This window comes from Dermacentor albipictus, chromosome 8, assembly GCF_038994185.2.
Source record: "Dermacentor albipictus isolate Rhodes 1998 colony chromosome 8, USDA_Dalb.pri_finalv2, whole genome shotgun sequence".
Taxonomy (NCBI): Eukaryota; Metazoa; Arthropoda; class Arachnida; order Ixodida; family Ixodidae; genus Dermacentor; species Dermacentor albipictus.
Genome location: NC_091828.1, coordinates 99100652 through 99126173, shown reverse-complemented (window position 1 = coordinate 99126173; position 25522 = coordinate 99100652). Strand labels below are relative to the sequence as shown.

At 44.2% G+C, this 25522-nt stretch overlaps 1 protein-coding gene across 3 annotated transcripts in view; it reads left to right on the top strand.

Moving 5' to 3' along the window:
* Positions 1 to 25522, top strand: part of LOC139048893 (uncharacterized) — a 45377-nt gene extending 19855 nt beyond the window's left edge. The window contains exons 6-11 of one of the 3 annotated variants that reach the window (XR_011508026.1): positions 9097 to 9203; positions 11027 to 11171; positions 18422 to 18598; positions 21828 to 21959; positions 24785 to 25044; positions 25298 to 25519. Coding sequence is in view for 2 of the 3 variants with exons in the window: in XM_070523817.1 (XP_070379918.1) it covers positions 9097 to 9203; positions 11027 to 11171; positions 18422 to 18598; positions 21828 to 21959; positions 24785 to 24994 (771 nt within the window). In the remaining variant the exon portion in view is untranslated. Of the gene's footprint in view, positions 1 to 9096; positions 9204 to 11026; positions 11172 to 18421; positions 18599 to 21827; positions 21960 to 24667 lie in introns of all 3 variants that reach the window. The other 2 variants (XM_070523817.1, XM_070523818.1) reach the window with 2 other exon arrangements.

The window sequence follows — 25522 nt, the reverse complement described above, 5'->3', positions numbered from 1 at the left end:
ATTCCATAAATGGCCGCAGTCTTTCTTCAGTAGAGAGTTATAAATACTTGGGTGTCATGATCACGCCTGATCTCAGGTGGAACACGCATATCAGCTACATACAAAAAAAGGCCATGCAGAAACTTGGGTATCTGAAACGTTCCCTACGTCAGTCGACAGAAGAAATAAAGTTACTGGCATATAAAACATTTATTAGGCCGATTCTTGAATATGCTTCCGTCTTATGGGACCCATTTACTAAATTAAATATAAGTAAACTCGAAAGTGTTCAAAGGAAATCAATACGATTCGTCTATAATTCATATAGCTGGCACACATCGCCGACTCAGCTGCTAGAAAAAGCTAATTTAGAAACATTTCAACTAAGACGCCATCGTGATAGGTTGAAATATATGTATTTAATATATCATGATAATTTGCGTATCAATAAGGAATTGTACATTCAACAGGTGACTCGTCGTTCCACACGAGCAAATCACTCGAAAAAGGTCAAAGAATTCGCCTGCAGAACCGATTGCTTCAGTAATTCATTTTTTTCCTCGAACTATTCGAGAATGGAAGCGTCTCAGTGCACACATTGTCGAGAAACCCACCATGCAGTCATTCTTAAGTGCTTTATAATTCCATCAGACTTAAATTTTCAGCAACACTTATCTCGTGACATATGCTATGGTTCTCCCGCAAAATGCTTCGATAAGCGATGCATTACTGCAGTTTGTCATATCGAGCGACGCGCCTGTGCAGCTTGAATTGTCCATGTTCTGATTTCTTCTTTCTTTGTCAAGCACTCTGTCAATATATCATTGTACAATTTTTATATCTGTAGCACGGGTTTGTATGCAAACGACGTGCAAACTATTGGTCTTTCGCTACTTTTCAGTGCGTAGTGCGAGCATTGTCTAATGCGTCCTTGTCTTGTTATTTTTGATCATTTTTTTTCATATGTACTGTCCACTCCTGCCTACGGCCTTCTCTGAAGGCTGGCAGTATTTCTCAAATAAATAAATAAATGGAAACATTAAATATTTACACTACTCCTTGGCAAGCATGGTCGCCAGGCTGGTCTTGACCTTTGTGTCATTAGCCCGAAAGGTGCTGCAGGTGTATGCTGCAAATAAGTACATGCAGCAATACGAGGCAAAAATAACAGATGTGTATTCTTTGTATGTTCATTAAGCAGCTGAATATATGTACTCAAACCATCTAAGTCAATACTTAATGCGGTTTAACTATGACTAATGGCTGCTTGTCAATACAAATCAGTACCTTTATGCAATGTACTATTGCATGGTATGGTGAACAATTAAACAGTCACAACTGCTGCTCGTGTCAGCAACAGTATGTTCCCTTTTATGACAAGTTCACATATGATGCATTAATGTACTTATCCCAAATGGTCCCTATATTTATTGCGGAAACGTTACCCAGTTGGGCTGTCCGTACAGTTTTTTTGGCTGGTAGTTAAGTATGCCCGTGCAGAAGGATGTTTTCAGAAGACGTGACTGGAATATTCCCAGTATCATGCCTAAGATTGTAACTTATTTTGCTTAGTACACATTGAAATGTATTTCTCATACTTTTAAATGAATGGGTCATTGGCCATAACTTCAACAGATGGCAGATGGGTTGATTGTATTGATATGGTACCTCAATTTCTTGCAGGTAGTGAGGCCTCTTGGGCATGCTAACAGGTTTCCAAGTTAGGTATACCACATGAGCACCCGAAATACCACACGAGCACTTTGTGTCATGGGACGACAGATATTCACCTCCTAGGAAACAGAACTGATAGTATAGTTAGAATGAATTCTATCACAGTAAATTATTTAAGGTGCTTTGAAAGATGAAAATCTTTTCTAGGCTATCGAGGTTCAGGACGTTTAGTTAACGCAAAAAAAAACATATTGAGTAAGAAATGCCTTGTCAGTCTGCTTGACTTTCTTTTTTTTTCAATAAATAGAACCAATTTCCTTCAATTTTTATGAAGTGAAACGTTTTAAAAATATATTTAACACAGAGACTTTCTGGAAACTTTGACATGTAACAAGACAGCATACCTATGTGGCCAATTTAAAGTTTCCTGATCTTTTTCCAAGCCTTTCCTGGCTGTTTTCATGAAAATTTTCTGGCAATCTATGACGCCTGCAGCTTAAGTGCAATAAAAAATACTATGGTTTAATAATTGCCAAGTAGTGCCAGTCCATAATATTTAGATAAAACGAATAACACGTCAGTCATTTAACATGTAGTATTAGATGCAACTGACTTGAATCCCTTGTTTAATAAAGCTGACAAGGGCTTCGGCGAGTTCGTAATTGATGGCCACACGAGTACAGCACGGAAGACAAAGAGACACGGGTAAAACAAATGCAACAATGTGAGGGAAAACTATACAATGAGTTATTTTTACGGTTCAATAGTAGTTTTCTATATAATTTGCTCTCACCACTTATGCCTCTAGTTAACTTTGTTTACCTATGACTAAAGACTACATGGCAATATTAATCAGTACCATTATGATGTTTCGTTATATTATAGTATGATAAGCAGTTAGACAACTATAATGGTCGCCGGTGTTAGCAACGGTACGTTTCGTTTCAAGACAGGTTCATGTGACACACAGTGTACTCATAAAAATGAAAGAAATGTAAGAATCCCAAACGATTCCTACAATAATAATTGTTGAAACAAAGATACCCTGCTGGACTGTGCACATTTTTCAGGTGTTAATGCAATGTGCCCGTGCCGATCGAACATGCACAGCATACTGACTGCAGTTTTGAACAATCACGTTAACATTTGCAATTTATTTCCGCTTAGAACAGTCTGCATTGTCTCTTTTCTGATACTTCGAGATGAATACATTTGCCACACTTTCAGTAGAATGCACACGAATGGGGGCGTACTGATCAGGTCACTTAGCAACTAAAACATGTTACGATCTCTTAGGTGTGTTAATAAGGGTAGAACAAATGCAATGTCCACTGAATTATTTGAATAATCTGTGCGTTATCTACTAAGAAAAGACCACCAAATTGATAATCTGGCTCTTTTTTCTTTTGTACAGCGCATATAGTATGCAGTCTGTCCAAGACGACGGCACTACATGCAACAGTAATGAAAACCGGAACACTTATTGCGCACAACAAGGGCTTCATACCGTGCACGACTGGCACAATGCGAATCTGCGCCAGCAGCTGCCTAGAGATTAAGAGCACGTAAACTACATAACCCCGAAGCATCGAAAGGCGCTTAACGCTTTTCATATAGCTCGAAAGATAACTTCTGCTGCTAAACTGTTTAAAAAAGAGACAAAAAACAAATCTTCCAACTACCGTCAAACGCAATGCCTTCAGTCTGAAACGTGTAAAGGTGCTTCCCGGAGTGACTAATTTATTGTGCTCCAATTTTTTCGGCTGAGTTGCGAAGCTGCGAGTGACTGAGCTTATCGCAGGTTTCATGCTCCAAAAGCGTTTGTAGTTGCATATAAATAGATTGGGCGAATCTAGAGATTTTCGCTTGACATTTCTTCAAGTCTCGTGTTTTGCTTGCGGTAACTTCCCAAAATTATTTAGATTGGTTGCCAGAAACCTTAAAAATACTGCTACCTTTAAACAATGCGAAAACGGCAGTGCACACACTGCTGATGCATGCCCCGCAAACACGGCCTTTCATCCGAGTACGTTAGCAGTTATTTAACTATACGTGTCTGTCAGAACATTCTTCATGCTAACACAATTTCGAGATATGTACGTAAAGCGTGTCACGAGAATTTCACTACACATGCGGCGCAGCATTCATCGCGGCCAGGTCAAGCGCCACGAAATGAGATCTACCACACTGGCTGCCCAACATGCACAATCCGCTTAGTGGTAGCTCAATATCAAGTTAAAACATGGTGTAGCTTCCTTCTTTACGCACCCAAACTATTATGCGAAAATCAACAAGCCCGAGCGATCGCTCGCCGTAAAACATTCTGTATAGTAGAAGCGAGAACAAGAGCGCGTTATGAAACCATGTCAACGACAAACCGACACTATACCCGAGTCGCCTGCGCTACATGCAGCCGCTTCGCGCTACGAAATGCGCTCACATAATCATGAGCTATTGACACAAAACATCTTTGCTAAAGCTTACCGTTCAGTGTAGTTGACGTGTGATGCCACAAAGATGACACGCATACACAGGCACCAACGTTCAGGCGGACACCGCACACCGGTACAACCGTAGACGTGCCCGGCGCGCTCGTTGAGATGGCGCACCGCCGCGCATGCGCAAGATCTCCGAGCATGCGCAGGAGCTCCGCGCGCGATGGCGCGCGCGCTCGGAGGAGTATGAGCGCCTTTTCCTCCTTCATTTTTTTTTTCGCTCTCTCTCTGCGAGCCATGTGCGCCGGAACGGGTGGCTTATTCATCTTTATCACCATTATTCATCTTCTTTGGTGGACGAAGGAAATGCGCTGGCAGGTTGTATGACAAACGCTGTGGGCTATCGTATGAGACTGGAACGCTAACTTAAATGCGCTGTTTGTAAAAGCCATTACAGGGCCCTTAAACGTTTCAGACGCATTATTGCCAGCGTCGATTAGTAATACAGCGTACTTGTAGCATATCTTCCAGCGTACCACCAAATGTGATGCCCGCACGTATGTTAGTGCTAATTTTCTGTTCCGGTGATAGGTCAAAGCAATCAGTACAGCATTGAGGTACTCATATGCGTGGCTGCCCAGCCATACCGCCGGCGAAATACTGGGTGAGCTCTAATGATTTGGCACCTATTTTAAGTGAATGAGAAATTTTGATGGGTTTATAATGCAGGATATCAGTCAACAAAAAACCGCCCTATGTTAGTGACGCAGCCGAGGTATGAAGAAAATGTGAAAAATATCCGAGAATCGGACGACACACAACGCGAACACCACATGCGCGACATCGGTTCATCGCACATTCACAAAGTCCGCGTTGTCAGCTACAAACATTACGAGTGTCCTTGCTGTTAGCTCGATGCCTGTTTGGAATCCACTTGTAGCTGAAGCTGGCGTTCATAACAACTATTATAACAATTGGATCGGCGTTTTGCTTTCTTTATTCTACTGCCGCAAAAGTGATGCGACAACTGTGAAGACTGTCTTGGGATTGCCGAGACCGACTACGTAGATCATATCATGTGGTCAACAAATGCGGAGGTATACACTATGTGTATACTAATGTCTACAAATAGGCTCTACAGCAATCTCAGCAGTATACAACTTCAGTGGCTTATATCAAACGCAGCTACGTATTATCCACCGGTACCTGCGCTTGGTTACATCGTACACGGGTTGGGCCCAGATTAACTATGTTTGTCTATTGTTAATCTATAGACATGCAATACCACGACAACTCAGAGGCAGACCAGGTGGTGAATTCACCACCTGGTCTGCCAGCTTTCGCGACTTATTCACCACCTTTGCCACATCATCACCATCTGACCTTCACCAGCTGGTCTCGCGAAGTGTACGTCCGGGAAGCAGCCAGGTTTAGGGCCTTCGGGTGCCTGGAAGACCTTTGTGACTCGGACGTTGCCTGTTCCGCCGCGATCCTCGTTCGGTGCAGCTGCACCGAATGACGACTAGCAGTCTGCACGGTTTGCCCGCCGCGCCGGGGTTGCACGCGGTGCCGGTCGCGCATGAACCAGTGCCATATCATCGCCTTCGCAGAGGGCGGGGAGTATGGGAACTCGGCATTACATATTATCGACTTTCTTGTATAGACATTCAATACACCAGGAGAGAAAAAGAAATAGAAACCTTAGCCGACTATTATTATTAACTGTCTAATATAGAGAGTCTATAGACAGAGTATGGACAAAAATAAATAGAGACTGCATCGGCTTTCGTCTATAGGTAGTCCATATAGAGGGGAAGCAGACAAAAAAGAAACAAACACTTTACGGAATTTTTTCTATAGACCGTCTATAGACTGCGCGTAGACAAAAAGAAATAAAAGCCTTATTGACTTTCGTCTATAGAAAGTCTATAGACAGAGTATATGGACAAAAATAGACAGAGACATGTACCCACTTTCGTCTATAGGTAGTCCATAGAGGGGAAGTAGACAGAAAAGAAACAAACACGTTATCGAATTTTTCCTATAGACCGTCCATAATCTACGAGTAGACGAAAACAAAAAGTAACCTTATCGACTTTCGTCTTTAGAAAGTCTGTAGACAAAGTATGGACAAAAATAGTTAGAGACCGTACACACTTTCGTCTATAGGTAGTCCATAGAGGAGAAGGATACAAAAAAAACACCTTATCGACTTTTTTCTATAGACTGTCTATAGACTGCGAGTAGACAAAAAGAAATAGAACCCTTATCGACTTTCGTCTATAGAAAGTCTATAGACAAAGTATACCCGCGGTGGTTGCTCAGTGGCTATGGTGTTAGGCTGCTGAGCACGAGGTCGCGGGATCGAATCCCGGCCACGGCGGCCGCATTTCGATGGGGGCGAAATGCGAAAACACCGGTGTACTTAGATTTAGGTGCACGTTAAAGAACCCCAGGTGGTCGAAATTTCCGGAATCCTCCACTACGGCGTGCCTCATAATCAGAAAGTGGTTTTGGCACGTAAAACCCCATAATTTAATTTAATTTTATAGACAAAGTATGGACAAAAATAGATAGAGACCGTAATCCACTTTCGTCTATAGGTAGTCCATAGAGGGGAAGGATACAATAAAGAAACAAACTCCTTATCGACTTTTTTCTATAAACTGTCTATAGACTGCGAGTAGACAAAAGAAATAGGAACCTTATCGTCTTTCGTCTATAGAAAGTCTATAGACAAAGTATGGACAAAAATAGATAGAAGCTGTATCGACTTTCGTCTATAGGTAGTCCATAGAGGGGAAGTAGGCAAAAAAGAGCAAACACCTTATCGACTTTTTTCTATAGACCGTCTATAGACTGCGTATAGACAAAAAGAAATAGAAACTTCATCTACGTTCGTCTATAGACAGTCTACAGACTTTGTATCAACAAAAGTCCAAATCTATAGAAAGGAAAGGTCGTCTATAAGAAGTCTACAGACTTTCTATAGACAGTCTAAAGTCATTTTTGTAAGGGAAAGAGCCGACGACGGGCAGCTAAGTAGAAGGCACGGGGTTATTTTTCTGTCGCTATCCGGCATGTGATGTAGCACATGACAGCTCTACTAGAGCAGTCATCAAAGTACAAGTCTTTATTTATGCCGAGAATTACGCGTTTCAGGAGCACGATTTTTCGAGCGGGACTATTTTAGTCGAGGAGGCAATCGGCTGTCGCGTTTCGGTCATCTGGGCGGGGCCTACCCTTTTTTCTAAAGTTGTATCCGACTATATCTATCTTCGTTTCTCTTTGTCTTTTCGTCACTTTTGTCTATAGCTCATCTATCGGCATACCTTTCCCTATGCTGATCTTTTTTTGTGCCGACTTTTTTTTTCTCTGTCTATCTTTTCTTTTGTCACCGTTTTACCTTTTCTTCCTGCCTTTCACGCTAGAGCGCCGTGCCTGTACAGTGCGGCACGCCCTCCCATGTTCACTGTCATAAAGCTTTTGATTGTATGTTGATTTTAGTACAATATATGAAACATGCATCGCTATATTCAGACACGTAGCCAGAGGCTGTACGGAAAAAGGAAGCCCCGCGGGGAACGCGTTTGTTCGCGCAGTTTTTGCCACAAACATAACGCAAATTAAAAGTACATATATAATTACCGGTAAACCTAAATACGCTATGATAAAGGCAATGATACATAACGGAAAATGCTAGTCAATGAAAAACATTGCAAAATACAGGCGGTGATGTAAAGGAGCCAAAACGAAGACAGAAAGCATCTTCGAGCTACGCTGTTGACATTTCGCGCCTAAACTGTCGAGTGTGACACGTTAGTAGCGTCACCTGTGCTGCAGGAACAATAAACAGGACTATAAAATCAGGTTTCGCGGAGAAAATAATATCCCGCAAGAACAAAGCAGCCACGTGGTCATACGCTTAGCAAGCATGACAATAAAAAAATGAAAGAAATAATATAAAATAAACAGACGCGAAAGCGAAATACTAGTGGCGACGCCACCGTGAAGTTCCTGCACCGAGCGGCCCCAGATCTCCGAGGCCACGCTATGAGAATGTTGGGGACCTTGAAAGCCTCAGGTCGGGTCCGTTTGGTCGGCTTTCAGTAGAGGAGGACTGCAACACAAGCTGGTTAGTTGCGACTTTCGGCTACAAAACGAAAATACATAATACCGGCGCTAGGGATCGGGTGCGAAATTCAGGAAAAGTTTGGTCTCTACTTCAGTAAAAAAATCTATCCTTTTCGATCAAACGAATAATAAAAAGGCTTTTTTTTTTCTGCCAGAATACTTCAGTGCCGCTTCAGATAGCGAGGAATGTCTTCTCTGGGCGTCTAATTACCAACCCTCGTGTAGGCTTGTACCGACTTGAGCAACCTCTGTGTAAACTTCAGTAGCCTAAAAAGCTTTAAATTCAAGCTTAAGTACGTGTGCGACTAATTGGGCTCATAGTTAGACATAAAAAAAAAGTAAGACAGTGTCTTAGTAGGCTTTCTCTACCATAGCAGTTATTTCCGTTCAGCAGACGACGCGAGACAACAGTTATTTAGGATATTACAGAAACAGGGACATATGCAAATGCAAAAAAAAACGGTTGTTGAGTGCAGGTCACGTATACAAACTTCAGAAAATACACAAAAAATGAACTAGCGATGACTGCACTGTAAATGCACGAATAATATTCCTTTGAGTAAATAAAGCATGCTAACAGCGCCATAGTTGAAACATCTTGCGGAGACAATCCCTCGAGCTCTCTTGTCATCTCTCTTTTTACTATTTGCTTAGATTACAGTTTTTCACGACTTTCTAAGGACGTTAATTAGTGGTTAAAAGATCGGTTAGTACACAAGTATTTCTTTGATACCGGCGTTTCTATTTGAAAATATTTCGAGGTTTTCAGGAGCTTGCTTTTGCATGACGATTTGCTCGTTGATTGCTTATCGGGAGTTTTGCGCAGATGTGCTAAACTTTCTTTCGTTTATTTTTTCGCTTCGCTTCGCCTCAGGAGGTGCAAGAATACGCAGTGTCAAAGAATGTCCAGCGGCCCCGCACGTTTTTGGGAATTTACCCGAGGCGAGGCCCAGTCTGCACCAAAGTTTCGGAGTATATCAAGTAAGGTCCGCCGCCATCTTGTACGCGACTATCGATGTGCGTTGCAGAAGTGTAATGACGAGAGTGTTCGAACACTTGAATGTTGTCGCTCACTGCACTTGGATTCTTATCGAGCCCAAAATAATATGTCCCGAAAGTGGAGGTGCGCTTTCAGGCTCTAGAACTCCAGCGCCTCCTATGCGAATGTGCCAGTTGTGAGGCTTCTTGTGCCTCCTGTGCCATAAACTTAGACGAACCTACCGTTGGTCGAATTTGACGCAAGTTTACCTGGATGTATTTCAAACAAGCTAAAAGAAAGCACTAGTCAATATATATATATATATATATATATATATATATATATATATATATATATATATATATATATATATATATATATATAGTCATATAATGAGAAGCCAACAAACACTGACACCAAGTACAACATAGGGGAAATTGCATGTGCTTAATAAATGAAATAAAGTGATGGTAAATTATTGGTAATTAAAGTGGATGAAAAAACAACTTGCCGCAGGTGGGAACCGAACCCACAACCTTCGCATGTCGCGTGCGATGCTCTACCAATTGAGCTACCGCGGCGGCGTTTCCCCATCCACTTTCTTGGGTATTTATGTGTACCAGTAGAACCCTGGGAGTGTTCCACGTCCGCCGCCAAAAGACGTTCCACGTCCGCCGCCAAGGTCTGTGAGTGGGGGCGCTGGCTAACACTCCCAGGGTTCTACGAGTAAACATAAATACCCAAGAAAGTGGATGGGGAAACGCCGCCGCGGTAGCTCAATTGGTAGAGCATGTAATTTCCCCTATGTTGTACTTGGTATCAGTGTTTGTTGGCTTCTCATTGTATGACTAATAAATATCGGGTCCCTCGGTTAACCCCCTGTCTTCTCGTTTATATATATATATATATATATATATATATATATATATATATATATATATATATATATATATATATATATATACACACACACACACACACAGGGTGGTTTTCTTCGACCATGAAGACCTTACAAAAGAATCCGGGAAAAATGAAAAAGGCAGGACGAAATTACGTTCGAAATTTCCCTACAAGTCTCTCGTCCGCGACAACAGCAAACAAACCAGGTCGCTTGCGTACGTATTCAACACCGCTTAATGCATGCGGTCGTACAATGCAACAGTGTTTTCAGCCTGTATCGCGTAAATGTTTGATGATGATGATGATGATGATGATGATGATGATGTGTGTGTTTGTGTGTGCGCGTGTGTGTGTGCGTGTGTGTGTTGCGGCATTGTCCTAAATAAAAAGTGAGCGTCCCTTCTACAGTTCAATTTTCGAATCGTAAACAAAGAAATGTATTGCGACAACAAGCTGTGTCCCTACCAAATGTATACTCTTCGTGTCATGCATGTATAGCCCTTGCAAGTTGTTTAGACATTTTATAGAAACGACAGAGATGTGGTACTGTACGATTCTATTGAATACCTCTGTGCAAGTTTGTTTAGATGGCTTATTAGTATACTGTCCGTAAGAAGCATCTGGCCTGCTGATTTGTCTCTCTCTGTCTTTCATTTATTTTGACTAATGTGTCTAGGGAGTTCGCGCTAGAACCCAACTAAAAAAATTATGAATCGCAACAGGCAATACAATGCAATGTTCTCAGTGACTTCCCTTATTTACATCCTATAAGGCTGACAAACCCACAAGAAAAGGTTTTGCGAAAAGGCGCAGAGTTTTGCGAGCAGTCTACTGATAGCATACAATAACACATATGGGTTGTCTATTCATGTCCATATCCCCAACACCCGTGCCCCTGCCCCACTTCCTCTCTTCCGCTTCGCAGGACGATCTTCACTCCGACTGGTGTTGTTGTCTTGGGGCACCTGTCTTACAGCGACAACAATAGGTCCGACTGCGTCATCATGCCGCCTGTGAACTTTGTCGACCCACGCGCTCAGAAACCCGGCATCGGCTACGGTCACAGCATGGTAAGCCGCGCATCAAGCAGCAAGGCCCGTGCTGTTTTCGCATCTTAGCTTCACAGTGAAAACTCCCTGTGAGTACAAGCGCTGCAGGACCTTCTATTGCGGAGCGTCATTTGCCTCATTCTTGCCACTTCGCTGCATGTAGGTAGCTATGGCTGGGTAGGTTTCTGCTTTCCCTCGCTGTACCAAAAAAAGGAAATATGTAAAATGTAATATGTAATATGCAAATATGTAAAAAGCAAAAGAAGCCATGCCGTTGTCACCATGCGATCGTCTTCATCTCAGTCGTCTTCGTGCAGCTCTCCTCACACAGACGTGCGCTCATAGAATAAAGAACCAGCTTTAGAGAAGGGAAACTACCTTCCACAGTTGTACGAAAATAAGAAGTGGCAGCGCAAGGAAATTAAAGGGGGGGGGGGGGCACAGATGGCGCTACCTAAACAGGAAGCGGAAATGCATTTTGTTTAAGTGCAATATCCAATATGGCCGCTTTTTAGCGGTGGCGTACGCTGGGTACGCGCCGTGATCGCCTTGCTGGCTTTGCGGCATGCCTGAGCTGCCGCGTTTTCATTGCCAGGAGACTGAAGAGCCTCTACTGAAGCCCATACAAGCAGGCCACAAGTGAGTTAGCAGGCCGTGCGACTTTATTGGCAGAAGAAAAGCAGTGCGCGTTCTGGTACAAGAGCAGAAATAAAATTTGCATAGCGATATACGCAGAAACCATTAACGCGAACTCGTAAGCTGCTCATTTTCGGCGTTGCGCATGACGGCCTGGTAATGAGCGACAACCAGCAGCGCAAACAGTTTCGACGGCGTCCCACCTGTTTACACTAGCAGTCGCCGGTGAACATTAGCAACTTGCGTTATGAAGCAATCGAGTGACTCGGGCATCTGCTGCCGCACCCAACACAGCGACATGGACTACCCGGCATTTTAGCGTTCCTTCCTTTCCAACCTGAACGTTTCTTTTTGTTCTTTCGGGGGCCGCTAATGTGTAACTCATACTTGATGCCCCGTAATTCTCAATATGGACATGGTAGGTTTTGTGGGCGTGACCATTTTGCAGCCCCTTTTGCAGGCCTTTCCACCCATGTGGCTATCAACTTCATACACTTCGGACCATGCAATCACGTGGTTGGTCTCCGTTCACACCACATCACGGCTGATGAAGGCCCACAAACATAATTTACCCGCGGTTGCAACAGGAAAGGTCGAACGGGGAGAGCACCAATTACGGTCCATGTAATTGGGAGTCTTTGTCGCTGTGTGGACTGCAGGAGCAGATGGTTTCCTCGAGAGACTGGTGCCCATGCAGCTCACCAGGTCGCCACATGCAAGAAACATAACACGGCGACCATTATCAAATGAGACTCGGCATCCAATCACCGCACAAGTTTAGTGAATACACTGTACATTGGGTAAGACCCACATGACAACAGTGGGCATTCACGCACTACAGGTCACGCACAGCACATTCAGCTATCCGGCTTCAGGCACAGTGCTTGCCTACGTCACACATGGCGGTCTAGTAACGAGTGTCAACCAGCAGCGCAAGCCGATTGGACAGTGCCCCAGCTGTTTGCATTCACTGTTGCCCTAACTTGCCGTGCGAATCAATCGGGTGACGCAGGCACCTGCCGCCATAGCCAACATAGCAACATGAACCACCCTGCATTCTTGCGCTACCTCCTTTCCTGCCTGCACGTTTCTTTTTATTCTTTCGGTGGCCGCTAATGTGGCGCTCACACTTGGTGCCCCACCTGCTCTGAATATGGACAGGGTGTGTTTTGTGGGAATCGCCATTTTGCAGCCACTTTTGCGGGCCTTTCCGCTCATGTGGATATCAACTTCATACACTTCAAACCATGTAATCATGTATGATAGCCCCCGTTCATGCCAAATCTCGGCCGAAAAAGGCCACAAGCACACTTTACCCATGGCCGGAGCAGGAAAGGACGAACACGGAGCACCAATCGCATTACATGCAAACAGGGAGTCTGTGTCGCTGTGCGGACTGCAGGAGCAGGTGGCTACCTCAAGAGGCCGTTGCCCAATGCAACTAACCGAGCCGCCACATCCGAGAAATGTAACATGGCAACCATGACCAAGTGGGACAGCACTGAAACAAGACTCTGCAATCAAATCACTTCAGCATACTCTAACATAACGCTCTATCTATACATTGGCTACGGTCCACATAACAACAGGGAGCATACACGCACACGGATCGCTTGCGGCACATTCAACCGTCCGACTTTAGGCATAGCGCTTGTCTTTGCCGCACATGGTAGTCTGGTAACAAGCAACAACCAGCAACGCAAGCAGATTCTACAATGTGTCCCACGTGTGTGCACCGGCAGTCGCCGTTGAAGCTCAGCAACTTGTATTGCGAAGCAATCGGGTGACGCAAGCGTCTGCTGTCGCAGCCAACACAGCGACATGGAATGCCCGGCATTTTAACATTACCTCCTTTCCAACCTGCAGGCTTTTTTTGTTCTTTCGCATGTCACTAACGTGTAAATCACACTTGGTGCCCCACATTCTCTAAATATGGGCATGGTTGGTTTTGTGGGCATCACCATTTTGCAGCCACTTTTGCAGGCCTTTCCACACATGTGGATATCAACTTCATACACTCAGAACCATGTAATGACGTACGAGAGTCTCCGTTCACGCCAAATCATGGCTGAGGAATGCCACAAGTAAAATTTGCACACGGCAGCAGCAGTAAAGGACGGAACGGGAAGCACCAACCATGGTGCGTGTAAATTCGTAGTCTATGTCACTGTGCGGACTGTAGGAGCAGGTGCTTGCCTTGAGAGACTGTTTCCCAATGCAGCTGACCAGGCTCCCACATACGAAAAACGTAACACGGTGACGAGTACCAAGTCAGACAGCAGTGAATCCAGATTCTACAATCAATCACTTCAATGTAGCTTGCGCAATAACACTGGCTGTCGAGCAAGAATAGCAATCCTGAAGGAGACTAGGAATTAAATATGGGAATGAGAAAGCTTGCATTCAAGAAACAAGCCACTCTACCTTGCAAGTGCTGAAAGCCAAAAACATTAAGAAAAGTTAAATGCTGCATAGCACACAGTGTAAAGGTTAATGTAAGACACACGCCAATGCCGCATCAGCTATTCCAGGAGAGGAATTGCACATGGCAACGTACACTCGGAAATACTGCTACAGATATGTTATGCTTCTAGACAGTGACGGGTATTATGAGCAAAAAATTCGGTTGACCTGGAATGTTTGGATGAGGAAGAGGAATGATCGCTAACAAGAATATGGAATGAAAATCTTGCATTGATTGAAAAAAATTATACTTGGCACAAATGGAATTTGGCAAGGCCGGGAAGCTCACTAAGGAAGCGCAAGCTGACAGAAATCTTTTGGCCAGTGTCGTCTGCGCTTGTTCACAGGTTGCAGGTGCATCTGAAGACACAAAATTTTTGTTGTTGAGGTACCTGCGTGACTCGGCCAATATCCGTGCTGGTGGAATAATGGCGGAGGCTCTTTTCACTCTTGACACAGCCATCTTTGATAACTCATCCAAATCATTCTGCAATGGCTTCTTTGTTTGTGGTGTAAAACTTTACGAATTCGGCTCCAGCCCCTTTCTGGTGGTGTAGATGGGGGCTCCCGTGATGACCAAGATGTACTTGGCACAAACACTTTTGGGGCAGAACAGTGACACATGAGATACAGCAGAGATTATCCAAACTCATGTAGTGTTTTCTTTTATGTTCGAACCAATTATGCTGAACTGCAAACATGAACAAACGTTCATATCATCTGCTGCAAAGGAATTACATGTATCTCAAGACTGGCAAGACAATACAGCCTATATCAAGCATATTTATTTCTGAACCAGGTGTTGTTTACCTTGTAGTAGCAGCCAAAGTCCACGCAATGACCTTGTTGCACCAGGAAGCAGCTTCTGTTTAGTTCATGTTGTGTGTTGCTTTATACTGGTGCCATCCTCATTACTGCATGTCTGGAACAGAAATTTTGACTGCATCAGAAATTGAATAAGCACAATTTTGCAATATAAGATGCGAAAAAGTGTGACATATACATTGTAATGATTTGTGACTACAGAACACATGCAAATGTACACTGTTACTTGTAGGGCGCTTAAGCAGCATGGTAAATAAATATTGTTACTCTCCGTAAGATTGATGTCTGCCTAACAACAATGCATGTAAACAGCTTAAGTATTATTAAGATCAAAAATGAGAACATTTGTGCGCTCGTTTATACACTAGAAGAGATCACACTGCTGGTTTCAAAAGCAAATAGATGAAAGACATCAAGTTATTAGAAATGATGCTGAAACTGCAAAAATAAGTGTCCTGAGGTTAACCAAAGTGAACAGCAAGAACATTTGGAACCAACAGCTAAGAAATATGGGTGAATTATCATGCGTGCAATAGTTTATTACATTAAGTTCAGTATATAAGCTTCAGTTTATTAATGGGTTATTCGCTTCTGTGTACGAAAGAAGTTGCCGGTGGACTCGAAAAAAATATATATATTTATAAGGCTATACTCAGTCACCCATGGCTGCGGCTACAACGAGATGAAAAATGTGACGCGCGTTCCGATATCGCTTTCTCTTTCGTGAATATGTGTGTAATGATGGCCTCGCAAGTGAAAGTTTATTTCGGAAACAGCAACCAACGGTCCAGACTGCCGATATGAAATTCAGCATCTAGTTCGTTAACTTGCCTCCGCCTGCAAGTTAACGAGACGAATATATTACATAGCCATTGAAACAGGGATGCTAAACGACTCACCAGTATTGCTCTCCCCCGTTGCAGCAGGACCCGGCTCCCATTTCGATGCAGACGTGTTCCACATGGCTCACGATTGATACCTAGCTTTCGGGCTTAGACCCAAAGTTAAATAACGAGAGATATCGAAGCGCAAGAAACGCGTTTTGGCACAAAATAACCAACCGATGCACGAACCAAAGAATCCGTACCTGCCGTGCGCGCAAAGATACCGGTAAAATTTTTTAATGCAGTCCAGAGGTCACGTGGGATGTCGATGATGCTGAACGCTATTTTGCGTTTAAAATGGGAAAAAACAACAAAGTTTGTAAGAAAGAATAGAATGTAAAATTAGGAATTATAATTTTGTACTCTTTGTCTTGTAATAAAGACGCTTCGTTTATTCTTGAAGAAAGTTTGTAGGTTAAAATTGTCCTTACTACGGCGCCTCTAGCGAGAGATAATGCGCTCACGGGGGAACCTTTTTAATTGGTGTAATATGCCTGTTTTTTTAGCAGCGCTGCGCGGTCGATTTTTTCACCCTCTGTGGCGATTTGTTGAACTTGAGAGTGTTGGGGGCTTGTACGCTCGCCGCCCACACACACGCACACTACTACTCAATTTACACAAAAATGAAGCTCCACCTGGTATCGCTTTGCCGAATCCCAAACCATACCTCGCGTAACGTTGATTCCCACAGTTCGTAGGAAGAGCACAATTTCGTTTGTTCGTCGGTTTTTACCGGTCTAGCTTGTTTTTAGATCGTATTACAATATGACCGCATACTGGTAACGAAACTGGAGCAGTCGCGCTGGTCGCGTCATCTTATGACACTGAGCTCTACCACACCGCGCATGACACGACCTCCGTGATTGGCTGGTAATCTCGGAGGCCATGCAAATACCTGTTTCTGCGAGTGGGATTTCTTCGAAACAATTCGCGGGTCTGCGTGATGCCTAATTCTGTACCTATACGATATCCGCTTCGATTCAGCTGCAAGTTTTCGCGAAAGCCTTGGTTTCATGCCTCACTACCTATTGGTCTATTTTCTTTAAATAATTATGGGAATAATTTTAATCTTTCCCTTCTTTATTGATCAGAGAAAAGATGCACCCGTCGTCAGACTAAGGTGGCCAAGACGCCCTCATTTCTTTGCATAAGATAAAAAACAAAGTATGTGCTACTTTGTTACTGCCTAGGCGTGACGTAACGCATTGTTCGGCCACGGCGGCCGCATTTCGATGGGGGCGAAATGCGAAAACACCCGTGTACTTAGATTTAGGTGCACGTTAAAGAACCCCACGTGGTCAAAATTTCCGGAGTCCTCCACTACGGCGTGCCTCATAATCAGAAAGTGGTTTTGGCACGTAAAACCCCATAATTTATATTTTTAACGCATTGTTGTTAAATAAAACGCCACAAGATATCGCTACAAGCGCTGATGCTTCCGTTTCCGCCATTCCAGCGTTCCGTAAACGGCGAATCATAAACCATTGCCTTATCTCTAAAGAGTCTTAAATTCTAAGCATCGTTTTCAAAGCGAGACCTTATAAAAACACGGATTCTTCCTAGAAATACCGGTAAAATATTATTGTTTTCCCAACTTCATATACGGTTATGCACCTTAAGAACGTGTTCTCTGAACTTTATTAATATTTCATTGGATTAATGAGGTTGAACATCAAAGGAAAAAGGTGTAGAGAAACGTTTCGGTTTTCTGCCTAAGCAATGACCGCTGTGGTCTTACTGACGTGAGCGATTTCAGTGTACATCTTCTTGGTGTTTCGCTCAGTCTTTTTTTTTTTTTCATCTGCGTAAAGCTAGCCACAGGTTATGGTTTAGAGCTCGCACGGTATAGAATGCAGGGTCTCGCCGTCTCCCATTGACAAACGCCCGACTAGAGTACCCAAAATGCGCTCCCAAAATTCGTAGCGTGGAAGACAGCTAGCGCGCGAAATATGGTTTAGCATATCGCTTGCAACCTTTCGCTCTCGCGATGTTTGTGGCTCACCAGCATCGCAGTCTAGTCATGGAGGCGACGTACTTACTGCTAAAGAATTGTAACGCAAACTGCCACTTCAACGCTTAAGCCAGTACGTTCCTAAATGTCACATTTATAGAAATGGTTAAATAAACTTAATGAAAATGTCCTTCTTCGTCTGTGCTAAGGGCAGCAGAATAATATTACAAAAAGGGAGAAAAAATAAGTTGTCATCTACTCTACGTTAGGGCTGCGAATACCTTAAAGAAATTTTCGTTCTTCCACGTTAGAAAGCCACAAATAACTTCAGCTCCTCAAAAAAAAAGAAACTTAATTCGTTCATTGATAAGAGCTGCCAAGATATTCCGTCTCTTTTTTAAAAAAAAAGAAAAGGTGGACTGTCTTTGCTCCGTGGCGGAAATAAGTTTTGATTCGATTCTCTGTAGTCTCTTTACTTTTCTATCAACACGCGTGGTGTTTTCGTTGCACAGCGTGACGCCATGATGGCTGTGGCCTGCCTCTGGAAACACAACGTCCGCACCAACATGTCCCTGTCCGTCACCATGCAAGCGCGTCGGTACAAGCTCAAAAGCGGCATCCAGGGACAGCCGCCGTTCTACAGCGACTGCAAAACTGACGTCTACGAACAACGGAAAACACCTCAGGAGGTACGCGAAGATTGTGTTTCTGCGTCTAGGGCGATAACTCCCGTAGAGCAGGCAATCAACGACCACCCTGATCGACGCAATCCAGAAAGAAAAAAGCATGCGTTAATTGGCCGCACAACCTCGGAAGTTCCCATGTGAATTACGTGTGGAAGGCGACATCGTTTTCCCCGGCATCCACTGCACCTAATTTGAAGGTGTTCCTTGCGAGAGTGCAAAAAAAAAATCATATCTACCTTTATTTGTGGGCGGATATTAATAACTGGCCATGAATTTTTTTCTGCAGAAATTGTTGAGTATTGTAAATATTCTGAAACCTGAATAATCAAGTTATCACCTTTGTAATTAAAGCGACGCTAACACAATATATCAGGACGAACTAGATCAAACTATTATAGGCTTCTGTTATGACGAATTCCCATTCGTGGCCATGAACAGAGCTTTTGTGAGCGAGAAAACGACCAAACTGAAAAAGAAAAATTCTGATGTGGCGCCACCTGTTGTTTAACTATGGTAACTCTCGTGCGACGTCGACACTGGTCCATTAATTGAGTGCGGCAAATGAAGAACGTTCCGTGGGGGACTAATTACGTCAACTCGTTCTTCTTGGCGCGGGTAGTTCAAATTAAGGGGCAGCAGTGGTAACTTCGGCGGCAATTTTCTACGCATCAAAGGGTTCATATACCCGAACGAAAAATTACGAAGGAATGTAGACTATAGGCCGCGTGCACCGCCTATAGAGGCGCCACTGATAGCCACCTAGCGGGCGTTTCCAACAATACGCGTGGGAGCAGTAGCAGACGACAACGCTTTGCAGCAAGGGTGACTGAAGTTCGCGGCTGCGATTTGTCCTTTATTCGGGCGCCAGACTGCTTCTTCTGCGGTGACAGCGGTAGGGAAGACGCAGACCTCTGTGGGAGCGGGTATGAACAAGATGTTACCGGTGTTTGGGGCAACATGGTCCACATACGCGCCAGGTGCGTCCCGCAGACAAAGGCCATGAAGACCATTTACATGAAGTGGAGCTCATGTAAACTTGCCGACAAATTTTGTTGACTAATGCGATGTCTCGACCGTGTTTTCTTTTTTAAATTCTACCCTTGCCGTAATGCTGCTTCTGTACCTCAGTAATAAGCACCCGTCGTTAGTGCAGACTTAGATAACAAATCCGCACGGTGCGATGTCTGCATATGCCGTTGTGATTTTTCTGCCGATGAATACATGTGACGCCGCCGTATAAGTGCAGTGAAAGTCGCCTGAAGAAGAATAATTGCGAATTTATTGATAGAAACGCGTACACTATATAGTAAACGAAGCCACCAAACGCACGGGTTAATAAAAGCGCGTGTTAGCGCTGTACCGCCGATGAACTGCCGTTCGCGCTGCAGTTTTTGCAATTTTAAATTCCCTAAGGGAGCTGCTTGGAAACGTACAAAGCTATAGTCTGACTAAGTTTGCAGTAGTTTTTTTAAATGTTACTAGAGAGAGGTGCCACATGATATATTTAAAGGCAGAGCAGCGCCAGTCAAATTGGATCCAGCGCTGGCGGCAAGGCCGTGTTTAGTCGTATGCGGCGTAAGCATAATAAGAAATAATTCAGTTGAGTACAAAATTCACTTGCAAGAAGCGACTACGTTGTGAAACAAACAAATCACTCGGCGTGTTAAGTCTGCTCAGAAAGCATCAAGGTGTGATGACTTACCAAACGTGACGCGAACTATTCAGCGAAAAATGGATCAGCGAAAAATGTAAAAAAAATACCATATGCAGCAACTATTAGCAATTCTCGCCCTGAGCTACCTATTTTCTAAACACATTTCCCAAAAAACCACAATATCTAAGATGCCCTCGGGCGAAATGAATAAAGCTGTTAAAGAAGCACTTGCTTGGTGTCATTCCGATAAGACACAGCGTGATTTATACCCTTTACAAACGAGGCAGCGTGAAAACCTCGCAGCTCAAAAGAATCAAGAGTTATGCATGAAGCAACTAGCAACAGTTAAACATGTGCGAAGCCACGCATAAAATAGATGTAAAAACATGAAGTGCGTGACAGCTGGTGCGAGGATTTACCGGGCCACATAAAACTAACAATTCCAGTTCTTGCAAACTTCTGTAGCTTTAACATACAATACAATGCGCTCATGCAGTCGTGCTGCCTAGCTAGCCCAACGCGGTAAAGAAGCGGAAAACAATATAAGCGGCAAACGGCATTCCGAACTTTAGCAAAATGCCTTTAAACCGCATGTTGCACTGCAGACGAACTTCGTTGCTTACGCGTCTAACTACAATCGAGTAAAAAATAATAATGAAAAAGAAAAAACACCGAATCGACAAAGGAAAGGATGCGAACAAGAAATTTCGCGCCAAAGCGACGATCCATTGCCACCGTTGCTCCTGCTGATGAGGCTTTGCGGGGAATAATTACAACCGTATCGCCGGCACGTTTTCGCCGGTATTTGAGCCTCCCACCCTGCAACAATTTTCTTCGACATTCTTCGGAAGCTTTGGCCATCCCACACATGCGAAGGGTGTTGCCTATTTTGCTCTGAAAACACAAATAAGGCGGAGAAGCACTATCAGCGACGCAACAAACTACGGCGTGCTACGGCGCGCGGCTCGCTCCTCTCCCATGCGTTCTGCGCAAGGCCGCCATCAGTGGCGCGGCCATCGGCGTGCACGCCGCTAATAGAGCGTTATGGAGGTATAATGGTAAGGACAGGCGCAATGTGCCAATACCATTCAAAGTACCCCAACCGACATGTCCGGTATTTTTCAAAGGTTCAATTGTGTTTCTATGGGGCCCTACTGTGTAATGCGTTTGTGTGTGTATAGGATATATATATAGTCTGCACCACAGGCAATAGGCAGCTCGGAACCAACGTTTCGAGAAGGAAACCCATCACTTGTCACGTGCTAGGCTTCGGGTTACTTTGTCACTTGTTAGCCCATAGTATACCGCGAAGGAGTCCCTCACAACACTTAACTGCCAGCGATACGCGGTGCTGTAACCGCCAGCACCAAGTCAACAATCACTCTCTCACTCACTAAACGTCCCATCGACCACATTCAGATAAAGCAAGTGCAAGTGTGTAATAACGCGTGACTCATCCATAGAATTGAGTAGCAATTGCGCAATATGCGCGTAGAACAATGTTTGAGTTTAATCATTTCAGGTCTACGGGTAACTACTTATCTTGTCCACATATTTTCTTTTCTTTCTTAAATCTAGATCTGCGACGACCCGGATTCTGAGTACAGTAGGAACATAAACTACGACGACACGTTCCAGTCCGCGATCACTTACGACCATGCGGGCGGTTTCGCCATCACGTTTGAGAACCGAATGTCCTTACGTGAGAAGGTGAGTACAGCGACGCCACGTGTAGTGGACACTGTAGAATGTGCTGCATATCGTCGAAGAGTGGCACCGATATGTACTACAATCTTTGCCTAAAGTGTGCAGGCTATTCCGCGCTCTCACCCTACACGTTCTTCGGCTGTGTGGTATGGCTCGCGGGGCATTCACGGCGCGCCCTACATCTGGGTGTGTGAGAATGACAGTTGCTTACTTTTACTTTCCCGCCGAGTTGGGATGTTATCGCTCACGCAGTATTTATCACAGCCAGCCTGTAGTCAGCACAGCAGTCGCAGGCGATGCAACCCGCATAATTTTAAATCTAGCCTGTGGCAGACAGCGCAATTCTAGCGCATGATGTGGACGCAAGGAGAAAGTGGATATCGCTTGCACAAAAAAGTAGCTCTTAAGGTTTAGCTAATTAGAAGTATTTCATTAGGCTTGTGCTAATCGCCTCATGACAGCTGTTGGGACTAACGAATTCATGCCAGTGGGTTATCAAGTACTGAGCACTGTGAGATGGAATTGCAAAATCGGCTAATCAGGGCGGAAATTCAGATTCATATGAGGACTTAAAAATGGTCCTTTGTACGTTTTCTTTGCGTTCTTGTTTGAATGTGAATTTCGGCACTGGTTAGCCCAGGTGGAGTTGTCAACTTGGAGTGATATTTGCAAATACTACAAACTTTGAGAAATTCAACGAAGATCAATGTTTACGACTACCGAACAAGTAGTAAACCCCCTTTTTCTCGCTTTGCGTTACACAATGGGCACGTAACACTAGACGCCCAAGTTATATTTGATAAAAAATCTTTGTGAAGAGGATCAAAAACCGAACTCTTATCAGAAAAAACGTTCACGTCTTAAGGAAGTTGAGGTACCTATCTGCACATGGTACCACCGAACGCACTTGCTCTTGCTGATCAGTAGCCGCGGTATGTGCAAGTTTACGAACTTGTGTAAGACGGCGAAGCCAATTGCACGTCTCTCTTAAAGTCGATATTAATTAAATTTCAATTTCACTAAATTGGTTATGAATGAGTGGCGCAGTATAGCCCGTTAAAGAGACCTTGCCAAAGCTGCAGGTCGTGGTTATTGTCAAATTCTTTACTAAATACCTTTAAACAACGCCTAAGCGAACGGCCCGTGCACCTGGTGGTTAGCGAATGTTACGTTAGCCCCAGCGATTGCCCTCCCCACGCAGTGTTCCACACCCCATCGAAAATTTTTTTTTCAGCGCACTGTGGGCAAACCAACCTCCGAAGTCGTAGAGAGAAGCCGCGCTGGTTCTCAACCTTCTCGGTCGTGCGTCACTTCCGGCGAGCAGTGATGGCGGAGTTTTATTCAGTTTCGGTATCAGTTTCGGTATTAAGTTTCGGCATTAAGTTCGGGTATTAAGTTTTGGTATTAAGTTTCGGTATTCAGATTCGGTATTGTTTTATTCGGTTTCTTTTTTCTCTTGAAGCAGCCACTCGTACTTCGAACGCAAAGTTAGGCACGGTGGCTTAACACTATCAGAAACGAGACTTCTTACATGGTCCGCAACTTTGTTGCAGTTGACCTTAATGCTTCTATGATTACCGCGGCTTTAGGGTTACTGTGCAGGCTAATATATGCTGCATTCAGAGAGACTGCATTGTAGCGCCATCTCGCACACAGTCGGTGGATGGCGGCTGTTGCCTCCGATATTTCAGTTGGCATGCATTCGGCTTTCATTTCTTGTTCACCTGTTTACTTTCTCACTGACTAAACCATTTGAGCAGATTATACAGAAAGTTCTACTTTGTGAGAGCTCTCGCTGGTAACGTCCGTTTCCGAAGCCTCCATAGTATGTCGTGCACGAGAGGCTTCAGAAACGGTTAGGTTATGAAGCGAGTACCAATACTAAATACGACTTCCTGTTGTACGTAAGGTTTTTCGTGATCATAGATATCGCGAGTGTACAGACGACAGGCAAAAGCGACTTGAACCAGCGCGAACACTGAGTACAACTTCTAGTAAAAGGACATACGCGCCGATATTTCAGTGCTTGACGTAATAATATTTCTGCGGACACCCGCAAGGTGGAGGGAAGTAATAAAGGAAAACCCATACGTCCACCCGTTCATAGCAAATGCTACAAAGGAAACCTATACGGGTTCCTCGAAAGAAAAGCCTCGCAGTTGAAGAGAAATTCGCCCTGGTCCGGGAATTAACCTTGCGGGTTTCCGCAGAACTATTACGTCAAACTCTTGCCTTTGCTTCGAGTCGTTGACAAATTCGACTTGGACCTGCTGTCCGCTAGACGCCTGGTTAGCTCAGATGCTAGAGCGGCTTCCTCGGAAAGACGGTGGTCCCGGGTTCGAGTCCCGGACCAGGACGAATATTTCTTGCGAGGCTTTGCTTTCGAGGAACCCGTATGGGTTTTTTTTTGTAGCGAATCCTATGAACGGGTGGATTTCTGATTTTCCCTTTATTATTTCAGTGCTTATTAAGCAGCTATGCCCGGTCAACACCCATAAGCACTTTTTGGCTATAAAGCGGAAAACTGCCATATAAACGGAGGACGTCGCTGACAGTTCCTGTGTTGATTTGTGACGTTGAACCGGTTCAATCATCTTTAAACTAGGGAGCAGTGGTGTCAGCGACACCAACAAAATAATAATAATAACAACAAAACTATCCAACAGAAGCGAAGGAGAAGGCTGTGCATGATTAAAAATTGCTCTTCACAGAGGCGCAACAAGAGACGCAGCCATCTGCGTACAGAGCACTCAGCTCTGACCGCATCATTGGCGACATCTGAGGGATAAAAGTGCTTCGAGGGAACCACGTGCACATACCTTGCGCAGATCTGCGACACCTGGACTCCCACAGCTAAGGAAATTAGATTGGGCCTGGCCGTGTACAACGTCAACTACGACCGAAGGTCCACTAAGTGTGACCACGCGTGGATCAACGGTACCTGGTCTCGGTTCCGCTTCCTGCTGAGGCTACGCGACTTCCTCCACCAGGACCACACCGAGACCAACATATCCCCAGATTGCATCAGCGTCCCGTGATTTGCGGTATGGGCGGCGAAATGGAAATAAAGGATCGAAAAGGTCTTAAGGTAAAGATCTTGTACTTAAATAAATCTTAAATCTTAAATAAAGGATTAAAAAGGTAAAGATCTTAGGTACCGACCTGAGAAAGGTACGTGGGCAGTATGATTGCAAAGATATGAGCGAATAATGCTATAACACCGTTACGTTACATTGTTTTTGGCGAGCGACAACCTGTGACCGTTTTCTTTAAAAACGTTACCCGCAAAAAAAAGCGGTTACATGACCACCTTGTCGTTTTACGTAGAAAGTTCTTTACAGGAGCAGTATTCCTGTCACTGAAACCAAGGCAAGAAGAATCAAAAGAAAGGTCAACACTTACCCACAAGACCATGGTGTCATAGGCACTACATACTCGAATCGATCAGCACATGACGTAAGAGGGAAGCCACAGTCTGGTGCCAAGCTGCACTTGCCTTCTTCAGAGCCCGGACATCGAAGGCAGTTCCTCTCGACAACACATTGGCTCGAAGCGGCGCCATTTCT